This window comes from Sceloporus occidentalis, unplaced genomic scaffold (assembly GCF_023333645.1).
Source record: "Sceloporus occidentalis isolate IW3139 unplaced genomic scaffold, rSceOcc1.0.p SCAF_6, whole genome shotgun sequence".
NCBI classification, from domain to species: domain Eukaryota; kingdom Metazoa; phylum Chordata; class Lepidosauria; order Squamata; family Phrynosomatidae; genus Sceloporus; species Sceloporus occidentalis.
The window spans coordinates 39178995-39193740 of NW_028316986.1; the positions used below are offsets into that span (position 1 = coordinate 39178995).

Consider the following 14746-nt stretch of genomic DNA (forward strand, 5'->3'; position numbering starts at 1 on the left):
ACGTGTTTCCATGTGGGGCGTTTTGTCCCTTCTGAGGACCCGTCGAATCCTCGCCGCTTGCCGTAGTTCACCCGGAAGTGGCGGTCTGGCGTGGGAGATGTGGGCGCTGCGGGCGCCGCCGTTGCTGCGGAAGGGGCTCCCTTCCCGGGGCTGGTGTTGGGCGCGATGGGCCGCCTCCGCGGGGGCCAACAGGGGCCCGAAGGCCAGCCCGGACTCCCGGTACCGCCAGACGGTCTTGCTGCCCCGAAGCGACTTCCCAGTCCATCTGCCAGGCCGCTTGCAGCCAGAAACTGAGCTGGAGATACAGCAGGTTAAGAAGAAATGGGGGGAGAAGGACAAGATAGGCTGCATCCACACTGGATAAATATCCCGGTTTCGCACCGCTTTAAGTCTATGTCTGGCTCTTTGCTGTGGGATTCTGGGAGTCGGGGTTTGTTGTGGCCCATTTATCTGCACTACGCCTTCAAATGTAAAGCACTTTGATGCCACTCTACTGCTATGTCTCTGTGCTACACCTTCCTGGGATTTGTAGTTTGTTGGGCTCTCTGACAGACCAGGCTGAATGCCTCGCCGTGCTACAGATCCCAGGGTTCCACAGGATGGAGCCACGACACTAAGCTACATCTGCAGAATTAAGGCAGTTTGGCATCACTTTAACTGCCATGACTCCATACTGCAGCATCCCGGGATCTGCAGTTTGGTGAGGCACCAGTATGCTGATAGTGTGCTGAATCCCTTGCCAAACTGCAAATCCCAGGATTCAACTTTGATTCTGTACCTACGCTACATCTGCAGAATTAAAGCAGTTTGACACCACTTTAACCCCCATGACTCTGTCCTACAGCAGCATCTTGGGATTTAAAGCTTGGTGAGGCACCAGAGATTTTTGACAGAGTAGGCTGAATAACTCACCAAACTACAGATCCCAGGAGTCCATAGGACAGAGTCATGGCAGGTAAAGTGACGACAAACTGATTCGACATGCATGGCATGTATGTGGCATATGTGGCTTTTCCAGAATTATCCACACAAGAGGCTTGTGAGGCGGTTCTGGCTGCGAGAAACACGGGGGCCCAGTGGGTTTCAAAGTGTTCTGTGAGCTACTATGAGTGCATTTCATAACCACCTTCCCCACCGCCATTCCCTTTTTCTTTCGTGTCCTCTCTTTAGATTGTAAGGCTGAGGGCAGGGAACAGTCACATTGACAGTTTGTGAGACACTTTGAGGGCATCTCTGAAGAGTGGGGTATAAATACGATAAATAAAATAAAATAAACACTACTGTGTTTTATAAAATAAAAAAGTACTTTTGCATGAATAAGGAAGCAGAATTATTCAGCTTTCCAGCCATAGTCCATCTCTGTCCTGTTTCATTTCAGAGGGTCTGTCACCCTTGAGGCTGGCTTTTGAAGGAGCGCAGCCAGCAATTCCTATTATATGATTGGAGTTATGCTCATTCTCCTATAGATTCAGCCTTGCATTTGATGCCTGACAGCCTATTGATTTTGTATTGTGAAATTCACCATGAGGATGTATTTCCACTTCCTATCTGCTGTTGTCACAATTGCTGTAGCTACAAGTATGTTAACATTAGTTCTCTTGCCTGTTTCTTTAGAAATGTGGCTTTTCAGAACTGTATTCATGGCAAAGACAAAGGAAGACGAAGAAAGAATTTTGTCTTCATGATGGACCACCGTATGCCAACGGAGACCCACATGTTGGCCATGCTTTGAATAAAGTGAGTATTGCTGTCTTTAATTGGCTACGATGGTACTGCACCTTTAGTCTACAGTAATGTATTACATTTTAGACTTCAAAATGCATGGAACAAATGGTGGAAATACATAGTATGCTCATTTCCATTTTGTTAGAGCAGGGATGGGCAGCTGCAGTGGGTTGGGGGCCAGTATTTATCCCTATGCACCCATAGTAAACTACTACACTGCCCCATTTCAGCCAAAAAATAATTGCTACCAAAAGTGACTTCCACTTGTGAATTTTGAGGTTTTAACAGAGGTTTTGAGGGGTTTAAGGTGTTGGGAATCCTTTTAGTAAATTCAGGACTCTAGGAGTCTTGGAGGGAAAATAATAAGTATTATTGGGCATAAAAAAAGGAGCAGGGGAACTTGGGGACTTCCACATGCCTTTGTGTGAGAAAGATGAGCTGTTTCAAAATGAAATAATATTTGGTTTTGCTTCTATTGCCAGTCTGAAAATTGATGTATTCTCTAGAATCCATTGGATTTCCTGACTCACGTTTAAAGAATTTCTTAATTAGGAAAGCAGGTGCGCACATCATATTGATAGGTATTCTTTGTGGATCAGCTTGGTATACTTTTTTCATATTGTGATGGTAGCGTTGTGATGGATGGAATTCTGATTGATAGAATTCTCCATAGATAATGTGATCTAACCTTCTTTCCTCACCATCCTGTGATTTGTTTGTTTGCTCGTCATCAAAGTGAATAGACTACTAGTTTAGACATTTCCCTTAGTGCATTATATTTAACATTGCAACATATGTGTTTGGGAAGGTGTAATTGTGCTAATGGTCTTCTTCATATAGTGTCAAAATGATCTAGATATATATTAATATATATTAATAATTATCTGCTTGAGCTTTCCTTATGGTGTTTGAAGGAACCTGCGTGGCGTGTATAGAGTACAACCCTTAACAGAAATTTTAATAAGCATACTTGAGTTTGTTGTTGTTAAAAGCCCTCAAGTCAACCCTGATGCATGACGACCCATTAGGAGAAGTTTTCTGACAGTAAGGGCTTTTCGACAGTGGAACAAACTCCCTCGGAGTGTAGTGGAGTCTCCTTCCTTGGAGGTCTTTAAAGCAGAGGCTGGATGGCCATCTGTCGGGGGTGCTTTGATTGATATTTCCTGCATGGCAGGGGGTTGGACTGGATGGCCCTTGTGGTCTCTTCCAACTCTACAATTCTATGATTCTATGACCCTGTGGATGAGACATTTCCAAGATCCTTGTCCTCCACTGTTCTGCTCAGGTCCTGCAATCTAATACCCGTGATCTCCCTAATAGAGTCCATCCATCTGCCATGTAACCTTCCTCTCTTTCTACTACCTTCTACCTTTCCTAGCATTATTGTCTTTTCTAATAAGTTGTGCCTCCTCATTATATGGCCAAATTACAACAGCATCCGTTTGATCATCTTGGCTTCCAGGGAGAGTTCAGGCTTAATCTGTTCAAGGACGCATTAGTTGCCCACAGTATCTTTAGTACTCTTCTCCAGCACCACATCTCAAATGAGTTAATTTTCTTCTTATCAACTTTTTTCACTGTCCAGATCTCACACCCGTACATGGTAAGGGAATATAATGGCTTGGATGCTTCTAACCTTAACACTTAGTTGTATATCTTTACTCTTTAGGATTTTGTCTAGTTCTTTCATAGCTGCCCTGCCCATTTGTAGTCTGCTTCTGATTTCTTGATTTTGGTCTCCATTTTGTTCAAATACTTGCATACTGTGAATAAAAAAACCTGAAAATGTCTAAACTGTCATTTCTTACCTATTCTAAAATATTTTTAAGACGTATTTTATTTCAGGAATATCTTTTCTGACATGTTAAATATTGTATTAGGATGTATGCTGAAATATTCTTTTTGTTTTAGAGGAGCTCAATATGTATCAGTAAAATGAATTAATTTCTTGGAGGGAGAAAAGAAACTGGCAGTATCTGCTGGATTTGTTCCTCTTCCCCACTGCCATTCCCTTCTCCTTTTGTGTTCATGTCTTTGTAGATTGTAAACCTGAGGGCAGGGAACTGTCAAATTAGCAATCTGTAAACCTCTTTGAGAGCCTTTGTGCTGAACAGCAGGGTATAAATAATCTAAATACATAAATAAAACCCCACGTGACACATAGTAATCAGAACAAGCAATTTCTGATCATTGGTCCACAATTCACTGCAGAAATAACCCAGTTTGAGACCACTTTAACTGTCCTGGCTCAATACTAGGGAATTCTGGAAACTGTAGTTTTGTAAGATATTTAGTCTTCTATGTCAGATAGTTCTGGTGCCACAATAAACTACAATTCCCAGAACTCCCTAGCACTGAGCCGGGGCAATTAAAGTGGCTTCAAACTGGAGCAGTGTGCTTTGAACCATTGTTTGTGTTCTTTCTGAAGTAGAAAGTTATTGTTAATAGCATTGGAGTGATCCAGAAATTTCAACCAATATAGTAGTAGTATTAGTAATAATAATAATACTCCCCTCCCTCTCCTCAATGCTTGAGGTGGGGTACAGCATGTTAAAATATAAAACACAATTAAAAACACATAAATCCACAGTTAAAACACAATACTATAAAACCATCAAAATACATTCATAAGAGCTCTTATAGAAATAAAAATTCATGATTCAAAATTAGCTGTGTAGACCTGTAGGAAGAGATATGCCTTTAATGCTGTTTTAAATGGAGTCAGCCTTTTCAGCTGTTGTATCTCTTCTGGCAGATCATTCCACAGTCTGGGGACAGCAGATGAAAAGGTCCTCTTCTTTTAAGATCTTAGTTTGTTCTGAAGCTGGGAATGACAGTTTTGTGGTTCAGATTTATCAGAAATCGTGTTTAATTAGAGGTTTTCTAGTTCTGTCACTGTGATGGGATTCCATGTAAGATAAACGTATGCATATCTTTGCTTAGATGTGATACAGCTGTTATTCAGGCAGAGGTGCATTCCATGCAAATGCCAAAAATATGAGTGAGATATTAAATTGAAAACAGTGACAGATGTGATTTGATCCTAATCTACTTGTTAATACTGAATTGTAAATTTATTGAAATGCCATTTGAAAAAATCAGAGTTTTGCTAGCATACATAGCTTCTGTGTATCCATTGATAAAAACTGGAGCAGGCATAAACAGTTAACACTTTCCATGTATATAAACTGAAAAGTTATTGTCTAAAAGTTATCCTAAACTGAGTGATTTTGCTCATTAAGTCTTAATAGGATGTTGCTCAACTGTAAACACAGCAAGGGATATGCTTATGGCATAAGTTTGTAGACCCCACTGAATATAACATAAATATTATAGGAGCTTGGGAGCTTAGAATATTAATAAATTAGAAACTTCTCTCTCTTTTTCTGTCTTTCCCTCTTCCTCCACCTCTTTCTTTATCCCTTTCTGTTACTGTTCAGATTTTGAAAGACATCACTAATCGATTTCATATGATGAGGGGCCATGTGGTGCACTATGTGCCTGGCTGGGATTGCCATGGACTCCCCATTGAATTGAAAGTATTGTCTGGATGTGAAGAAGATGAAGATCTTTCACCAATGGAAATCAGACAAAAGGGTATGTTCCTGCAGACTTTCTGAGTGAGGTTGCTAATGTATTAAATTATATGATATGAAATTTATTGTCTGACAGAGCATCTTATTAATGAGGATGTATCATTGTAGTTTAGTGTGACTTTTAAAATATCATATTATTATTATTATTATTATTAACTTTTATTTATAAAGCGCTGTAAATTTACACAGCGCTGTACATACAATCTTTTAGTTAGACAGTTCCCTGCCCTCAGGCTTACAATCTAAGAAGACACGACACAAAAGGAGAGGGGAGTGGTGGTGGGGAATGGGATCAGGTCCAGCAGTTCTTCTCCACCTCCAAGGCCTGGACCAAGGCAGATCAACTGCAGGAAGGGCTTGGCTTCTTAATGGATGGTTAAAAGGAGGCTTCCTGGGTCAGAGAGGGGCTCACCTCTGGGAATGCTTCTCTAAACAATATAGTCTTTAATTCAGTTTTGAAACTGGGTAGAGAAGTGATGAGGTGTGCATGTGGGGGAAGAAGGTTCCAGGAGTAAGGGGCAGCAAGCGAGAAGGGACGAATTCGGGAGGGGGCAGTGGTAGTCCTACACTGTGACAGGAGACCTTGACTACAAGAGCGGAGGGTGCGAGTAGGAATGTAAGGAGAAAGAAGGTCAGATAAGTAAGGGCCAATCCATGGAGGGCTTTGAAAGTCAATAATAAAAGCTTGTACCGGAAGGGGAAGGGGAGCCAATGAAGGGAGGATAAAAGAGGTGAAACATGGTCAAAGCGGCGAGCGGATGTGACAATACAGGCAGCTGAATACTGGACGGAGATTAAAGGATGGAGGTGTGAAAGAGGAAGTCCTGTCAGAAGGAGGTTACAATAATCTAGTCGCGAAACCACTAGGGCATGGACTAGAGTCTTGGCAGTAGAGGCTGAGAGGAATGGACGGATCTTGGCAATGTTGTAGAGAAAGAATCTACAGGCCTTGGCGGTGGCCTGGATCTGGGGAATAAATCACAGAGAAGAGTAAAAAATGAAGCCAAGACTGCGGGCTTGATGAACCGGTTGAATAGAAGTGTCGTTGACAGAAACAGAAAAGGAATAGTGAAGGGTGGGTTTAGGTGGAAAGACAAGAAGCTCAGTCTTAGACATGTTGAGCTTCAAGCGTCGAAGCCGCATCCACTGAGAGATGGCAGTCAGACAAGAAGAAACTTGCTGTTCAAGCCTTGGAGAAAGGTCAGGGGTGGAGAGATACAGCTGAGTGTCATCGGCGTACAGATGATAAGAGAAACCAAAAGAACTGATGAGTTTACCTAGGGACAGTGTGTATAGAGAGAACAGAAGGGGACCCAAGACAGAGCCCTGGGGAACTCCAACAGATAGGGGAACAGAGGATGAAAAAGATCTGTCTGACAACTAAGATTTAAACCAGTTGGGAGCAGAGCCGGAGAACCCAAGGTCAGAAAGTAAATCAACCAGGAGACAGTGATCAACAGTGTCAAAGGCCGCAGACAAATCAAGAAGAATGAGAATAGAGTAGAGGCCGTTTGCCTTGGCCCGCAAGAGATCGTTTGAGATCTTGGTGAGGGCTGTCTCTGTAGAGTGCCGTGGGCGGAAGCCAGACTGGAAAGGGTCCAGGATGGATTTGGCTTCAAGAAACTTAATACAGCGAGAATAAACGACCCGTTCTAGGACCTTAGAAAGAAAAGGAAGAAGAGAAATTGGATGATAGCTAGACAAAGAAGAGGGGTCGAGAGAGGGTTTCTTCAGAATTGGGGAAACGAGAGCATGTTTGAAGTCAGAAAGGAAGGAACCCATAGAGAGAGAGAGATTAAAGATATAGAGGAGCGAGGGCAGGAGAGAAGGGGCTATAGAGATTAGGAGACGGGAGGGAATAGGATCAAGAGAGCAGGTAGTAGGTTTGGAAGAATTTAGCAGCGTAGAGAGTTCATCCAGAGAAACAGGGGGAAACCCAGAGAGTTTATTAGTAGAAGGTACCAGGAGGTTAGTGGTAAGGGGCAAGTCGGGAGGAATAGTAGTGACTTTAGTGATGAAGTAGTTGGCAAAGTCAGTGGGGGAAAATGATGAGAAGACAGGGGGAGAGGAAGGTTTTAGTAGTGTATTGAAGCAGGAGAACAAATGCTGCGGACGCCTCTCATTAGCGCAGATCAGCGATTTAAAATAGTTCTGTTTTGCCATAGACAGAGCACGTGAAAAAGATAAAAGGATGAATTTATAATGAATGAAATTGGCCGGTTCCCTAGACTTTTTCCAAAGACATTCGGCCGCTCTAGAGCAGGACCGGAGGAACCTGATAGTGGGAGTGAGCCAAGGCTGAGGCCTAGTCATAGGGGAAGACATGTGTACAGATACAGGAGCAAAGCTGTCGAGAGTTGAAGAAAGAGTGGAATTAAATAAAGACATTGCTGCATCAGCAGAGTCCTCAAGATCAAGAGAAGAGAGAGATGAATTCAAAGTCTTACTGAGATGGTCAGAGTTAACAGACTGAAGGTTGCGGAAATGGCGCTGGACAGTACGACGAGGAGGTGGGATATAAGTAAGAGTAAAAGAAATTAAATGGTGGTCAGACAATGGAAAATCAGATGCCAGGTAGTCGGAAATGACACATTTAGCTGCAAGAATAAGATCGAGACAGTGACCAGAGGAATGGGTTAAGGAGTTAGAATGAGGCTGAAGGCCAAAAGAAGCAAACAGGGAGCTAAGGCGAGATGAAGAAGGATTGTTGGGATTGTCAAGGTGAATATTGAAGTCACCTAGGATCAGAGAAGGGACTTCATCAGATAGAAAAAATGTCAGCCAAGATTCAAAGTCAGATAGGAACTGAGTAGCAGAACCAGGAGGGCGATAGATGACAGCAACCCGGAGCTGTAAAGGAAAAAAGAGTCGAATACAGTGGGACTCAAATGAAGAGAAACAATAGCTGGGGGGGGGGGGGGGAGAACTTGAAACTGGCAGGAATTGGATAATAGTATACCGACCCCTCCTCCTCGACCCTCAGGGCGGCTTGTGTGAGTGAAAGAGAGACCTCCAAAAGAAAGGGCAGCGGAGGTAGCAGTATCATGGGCCGGGAGCCAGGTTTCAGTAAGAGCGAGAAGGTTAAATGATCTAGAGAGAAAAAGATCATGGACAGCAGTTGCTTTCGGAGCAACAGAGCGACAGTTCCAGAGTGAACAGAGGAATGGAAGCTGGGAGATAGGAAGAGGTTGAATAGGGATCAGGTTAGGAGAGATGCGTGGAGCCATGGGAGGAAAGGATTTAGTAAGCGATAATCAAAAGAAGAAAATATAACAATGACAAAAGTAGGAATATAGTAGCCGACTGTACTTGGTAATATTGCCTAAATACCACAAGGCACAAGGGATTTAATAGAGAAGGAAGGGGTGGGATTGGAAGCCTTTGCTCAAGGTCCCAGCTGCTGAGAGTGATGGAAGGAGAGGTGGCTGATGGATGCAGGGAAGGAAAGCTCTATCCTTTGAAGCAGGCCCGATAGATCCGACTCAAATAATCTCTTGAATGTCCATGCCTGCATACATATAAATGAAAAACTAACCAACTTGGAATTTAGAGAAAATCAATGACAGTAATTTTATCTTGATCTGGGCTGATTTACTCTAATTGTTCAGTGCATGTTGTTATCTAAAATCCAAATGAATTTGTAGTTCCTATGTTTGAACTTCAAATTAATTTGGCCCTGTGTTGATAGCAGGTCTTACATACAGTTTTATTTTGCTTCTTGCTTTTGTGAGTATTTACTAGGATGGTTTTGAAGCCCAAATATTCACTTTTATGTTACTGTGTGGCATAAATGAAAAACTCTTCCCACTCCTGAATTAAAAGCTGCTGCTACCTCTTGAATTTTTTTTAATGTACTGAGACTTGAGAAGGTTATCCTTAAAAGATGTTGTTGTCTGTACTAGTTTACCTGCCTCATTTGGAACTTGTTCTAGTAAGATTTGCCCAGAATCTGACAAATTGATATTGGCAACCTCCTGTCTCCCTTTAGCCAAAGAATTTGCAGAAAAGGTAATTGAAAAACAGAAATCAGCCTTTATCCGCTGGGGCATCATGGCAGATTGGGATAACTGCTACCACACATTTGACAAGAAGTATGAATCAAAGCAACTGAATATTTTTCACCAAATGTATGATAAGGTAGGTTAATACTTGGTAATGTAAGATGTATACCATGCAGAATGCCAATTTGCCTCGATTATTTACCTCAGTTTCTCTTTTAGGGTTATATTTATCAGGATTATAAACCAGTGTTCTGGTCTCCTTCAACAAAGTAAGTGACAGCCTTGCTTTGTCCTTAAGATATAATTTGAAGATGTTTATATTAATAGATCTGATGTCCACTTTCTTTTTATTTAGTACAGCCTTGGCTGAAGCTGAACTTGAATACAATCAACAACATGTTAGTCGCTCAGTTTATATCAAGTTTCCTTTGTTGAAACCACCCCCAAAACTGGCTTCAATTATAGGTATATATTATATATATTCTTAGTTCAGCTTTGTTAACGTAATTGCTGCTGATACAGTTGAAATAACACCAATTGTACATGCATATACCTATATTTATTTTTAGATGGATTACCTGCTGTGAGTTTGATAATTTGGACCACACAAGCCTGGACTATTCCATCCAATCAAGCTGTCTGTTACATGCCAGATTCAGAGTATGTATTCTTTTCATCTTAATTTTTCTATGGCACAAGAGCTCTTGTCACTCCCAACTAGAATAGATCCATTGAATCAGTGGAACATATTTTTTTTTTATTTATTTAGGTATTTATATCCCACCCTTCAGCCCTAATGGCTATCAGGGCGGCTTACATTTATTATTATTTTTAACCAGACATCATGTACCAAATCTGTGTTGCCTCAGTTGGATTTAGATCATGAAGACTATGGCATATTGCTGGTACTATTACATGACTGAAGTGGCCAATATGTGATGCTTTATTCAATACACAAGATGCCAGGATGTGGTTAAATTTGCTGTATTCTGGTAAGCAAACTTAATTTGCAGGTAGGAAGATCAGATAAAAATGTTTGGAAAATCTTTTGACTCTAATCTCTATGAGTTTTAGCAGTGTCACCATCAAAGAATTTAGCATAAAGAACATCGTGATAAAATTTGAAGGACTCCAATAAGTTCCAAAGGACAATTGGAAGTCTTGAAAATTGCCCAAGGACACATAATTAACATATATATTTTTAAAATATGAAATAGTTTTTTTTTTCTTTCTGTTGCCATTTGTATGAAAATGCATTGATGAATCATCATCATTTCCATTCCAGTGACTAAAATTTCCTTATTGACATCATTGGGTTATAAGAATTGTCATGACATCAGGATGGTCTGTATGGTTGAGTTTCTGCCGTAATTTAAAATACTATTGTGTAGTGCTAAACCCACTTTTAAAAACAAAAGTATTTATTTTATCTATTTATATAAATAAATTTGTAGGTACTCAATTGTGAAGTGTACAAATACCGGGGAACACTTTATTATAGCTTCTGACAGAATTCAGTCTACAGCTGCTCTTTTGGATACAGAGTTTGATGTGATTTCAACATTTAAAGGTAAACTTCTTTGAATATGCAATCTAACAAGTATATGTTTTTATAACATGGAATAGGAGATTGTTGTTATTTTTAGGGTGTTTTCCCCCCTGAAACTGAAGTCAGGTGCTTGTTTGTTACAACTTCAGTTCAGTGAACTGTTCAGACATTCTTACTTCCTGCCAGGTTGCTTCCTGTGGTCGCATTAGTAGCTTGAGTTGTTTGTAAGATAGTTTAGCCAAAGAAAGATATTTTAAAAATTTTGCATAGTGTATTTTCATCCCAAAGTGGATTTAAGGGCAGTGGATATAAAAAGTCAGTTAGGTGACATAACTCTCATAATCCCCAACAGTTGATCATGCTCATAGGGAGTAATAAAAGTAATTCTCTAGAACATCAAAGAGGGCATTCTTTCGTTTTTTTCAGGATGTAGTGCAGTTTTCCTCCCATTCATATTTGGTATGCTATCCTTCTGTTTTCTTTACCCTCTCCTAATTTAGGAACAGATTTGGAAAATAGTATTTGCTCACATCCTACAATTCCTGGAAAGCAGTCCCCTGTCTTGCCTGCAAGCCATGTGACCATGTCAAAAGGAACAGGATTAGTTCATACAGCACCAGCTCATGGTATGGAAGATTACGGTGTAGCTACTCATCACCAGCTGCCCATGGTACTGTGACTTTGTTTGCCTTGCCTTTCACCTGTACGTTTTTTTTTCTATCCACCCCAAAAATGTATCAGACATTTGCAGATGGGACAGAAAAGTAAAAGTTCTTCTGTTGTAAACTGTAGCCCATGCTGCTAGTGCCTAGTAATGTGGAATGCTGTAGATTGAAGGTTACACATTAGAATATGTTAAAATCATTTTGACAGATGGCTGATGTTTTGTCTGAGTGGACACTTTCAGAAGCAAGGGTTTAAAAAATATTTTTGGCAGTGGATAGAAGCAATTGTTATATTTACTACTACTGAGTAAAATCTTGTAGTACAATTCAAGAAAAGCTCTTGCCACGAACTAGAAAGCATCTCCAACATTTTTAAATAGTTTGCAGTTATTTAACCAGGTGAGTAATGCCTACAGGAGCTCTCCTCTACACTGGGGTCCATTTGGTCTCCCGGTGATCTATTAATATGTTAAGAATCTAATTCTGTCATCTGAAATCCTGAATGAGTTGGATCCAAAATCTGCCTCTTAAGGGGAAAAGGGCTCTCTACCCATCTGTGGAAGTCTTCTGATCCAACAGAGGAATCTCACTGGTGGAATAAAGAACTCAGTGGCTGTAGACTCCTTCCTCCCTTCCTCTGTTCACTCAATAGTATGAGTTGCAATACTATTCCTAAAGGTTGAAGAGCATCCATGATAGCATTATGAACTGGTTCTCCTTGTGCAAAAACTTCCACTACTGCTCCATTCTATACAAGGTTATTGTGAAAGAATTATTAGCATATACTTGAGAAAAAAGGCAATAAAATGATTTTCATTCTGTAATGAAAATTTTCCAATAGAACTAAAAGTGGTGAAAGGCTTAGGAGAATTCTCCAACAAGCAGACTAAATTGATGAGTATAGGGGACATAAAGCACAACTCTTTATAAGAGCATTGTCTATTAGAGTACTTAGCTGTGAGCCACATATTGGTAGTTCCTCTGTGTTTGTTGCGCATTCTTTGTTACTGCTCCAAACTCTGCAAGGCCCCACATTTTGTAAGACCCATTCTTTTAATGGATGGATAAAATGTGTGCATATTTGTTCTGTTTTTATCCTGACTTCATAAAAATTCCAGGGTTGCTATTTAGGGCTTATTAACTTACTTTTGGAATATGGGGCTCAGTTTTTAAAATGTCACAATTGTTGTATGAACAGATTTATTTTTCTTTGTTGGAATTGACAAATGGTAATAATTTCAAGCAAAGCAACAAATGCCACTTCCTTACAAAAATCTTAGAAGTCTGTTGTTCTATAGTAACTAAATGTCTCACTGGCAAATCTAAGCTTGCTTTTAGTATATAATCGATAAAGGTGTTGTCCTTTCAGTTAGAGAAAACAGATATTTAATGTAATGCATTGCTATAAAGCACATTCCTATAAAATTATAGCAAACATAAATTTCTCAGTTTTTTTCATAAACATAAATGTATATCTCTTTCTATATATCTTTAAGGACTGTATAGTGGATGAGAAGGGGCATTTCACAGAAGCTGCAGGTTCTGAACTTCAGAAGAAAGCTGTTCTTGAAGAAGGAAATGATGCTGGTCTGTATCATGTCTTCTTTTCAGAAATAAAGCATAGCAAAGTTATTATCTTACTCCACCAGAAGAAGAAATGCAAGGCTATGGCATTTAGAATTCACTATTGACCTTCCATTTAATGATTTTTTGTTACATTCCACAGTCATTCAGATGCTTCAAGGAGCAAAGAGTTTACTAAAAGAGGAGAAATGCATTCATAGCTATCCCTATGATTGGAGGACTAAAAAACCAGTAATTATTCGTGCCAGCAAACAGTGGTTCATTAATACAGCAAATCTCAAGTCTGCTGCTCAGGTACAGATTTCTGAAATTTATTGGTTCCTGTGTATTCCATTCTTTACAGGGATAGGCAAAGATGCAATCCACTAGATGTTGTTGGACTGTAGTTGCTAGTATTCCTCATCATTTGTTGTGATGGCTAGGGCTGACTAGAGTTGCAATCCAGCAACATCTGGAGAGCTGCACTTTGTCCATTGCTGTTTTAGTATATGGAAACATAATTTAGTATGAAATATCACATTTAATTATGTTTCTCTGTACCAGTATGTAGGTTCTTGATGAGTCACATATGTGTGAGATAACAAGAAAAAGCATAACACCCAGTTGCCTGGCTACATAAAATGTATATTAATTGCTAATTACTTAGGTGTTCAAAAGAATTAGTGAATCAGAGATTATGTTATTCTAGTTATTATAGTTTATTTCTATAGCACTGTAAATGTACACAGTGCTGTACATACAAATGATCAAATCAATAAAAATAAAACCTGCCAGTGGTGTACAATCTACAAAATACATATAAAACAATAGGTAATAATATGAAATAGAACTGGTTAAAATAAGCAGGCAACAATTAAAAACATCAGCATCAACTATCCAATCGAAAATCAGATAGCTAATCACACAGTGCCTGGGAACGCTTCCCTGAACAAGTTAGTCTTCAACTCAGATTTAAAAATGGTCAAAGAAGTTATGACCTGTGTTCATGGGAGAAGAAGGTTCCAGGAGTGAGGGGCAGCAAGTGAGAAGGGACGAATCCAGGATGGGGCACTGAAGATCCTAGGCTGGGACAGCAGACCTTGACTACTAGAATGGAGGGTATGAGTGGGAATGTACGGAAAAAGAAGTTCAGATAAATAAAGAAGGGCCAGCCCATGCAGGGCTTTAAAGGTCAACAACAGAAGCTTATACTGAATATGGAAGGGAAAGGGGAGCCAGTGAAAGGATGATAATAAAGGAGAAACATGGTCAAAGCAGTGAGCGGACGTAATGATGTGTGCCGCTGAATGCTGAACAGAAATTAAAGGGCGAAGATGAGAGATGAAGCCCTGCCAGAAGGAGGTTGCAGTAATCTAGTTGGGAGACCACCAGAGCATGGACCAGAGTCTTGGCAGTGGAGGTTGAGAGAAATGGATGGATTTTGGCAGTGTTGTAAAGAAGGAATCTACAGGCTTTGACTGTGGCCTGGGCGTGAGGGATAAAAGACAGAGAGGAATCAAAAGTGAAACCAAGACTGCGGGCATCCTGGACCGGTCGAATAGAGGTGTTGTTGACAGAAACAGAGAAGGAATATTGAAGGGAGAACTTAGGTAGAAAGACCAGAAGCTCCATCTTGGACGTGTTGAG

General features: G+C 40.4%; 1 protein-coding gene across 4 annotated transcripts in view; it reads left to right on the plus strand.

Moving 5' to 3' along the window:
• Window positions 1-78: 78 nt before the first annotated feature.
• The window catches only part of IARS2 (isoleucyl-tRNA synthetase 2, mitochondrial), a 47619-nt gene continuing 32951 nt past the window's right edge, over window positions 79-14746 (plus strand). For all 4 annotated transcript variants that reach the window (XM_089529344.1, XM_089529345.1, XM_089529346.1 and 1 more), the window contains exons 1-11: window positions 79-310; window positions 1615-1737; window positions 5166-5322; window positions 9310-9458; window positions 9542-9591; window positions 9678-9787; window positions 9892-9982; window positions 10777-10892; window positions 11372-11541; window positions 13033-13123; window positions 13263-13414. In XM_089529344.1, the coding sequence (XP_089385470.1) occupies window positions 98-310; window positions 1615-1737; window positions 5166-5322; window positions 9310-9458; window positions 9542-9591; window positions 9678-9787; window positions 9892-9982; window positions 10777-10892; window positions 11372-11541; window positions 13033-13123; window positions 13263-13414 (1422 nt within the window). In that variant the 5' untranslated portion in view covers window positions 79-97. The remainder of the gene's footprint in view (window positions 311-1614; window positions 1738-5165; window positions 5323-9309; window positions 9459-9541; window positions 9592-9677; window positions 9788-9891; window positions 9983-10776; window positions 10893-11371; window positions 11542-13032; window positions 13124-13262; window positions 13415-14746) is intronic.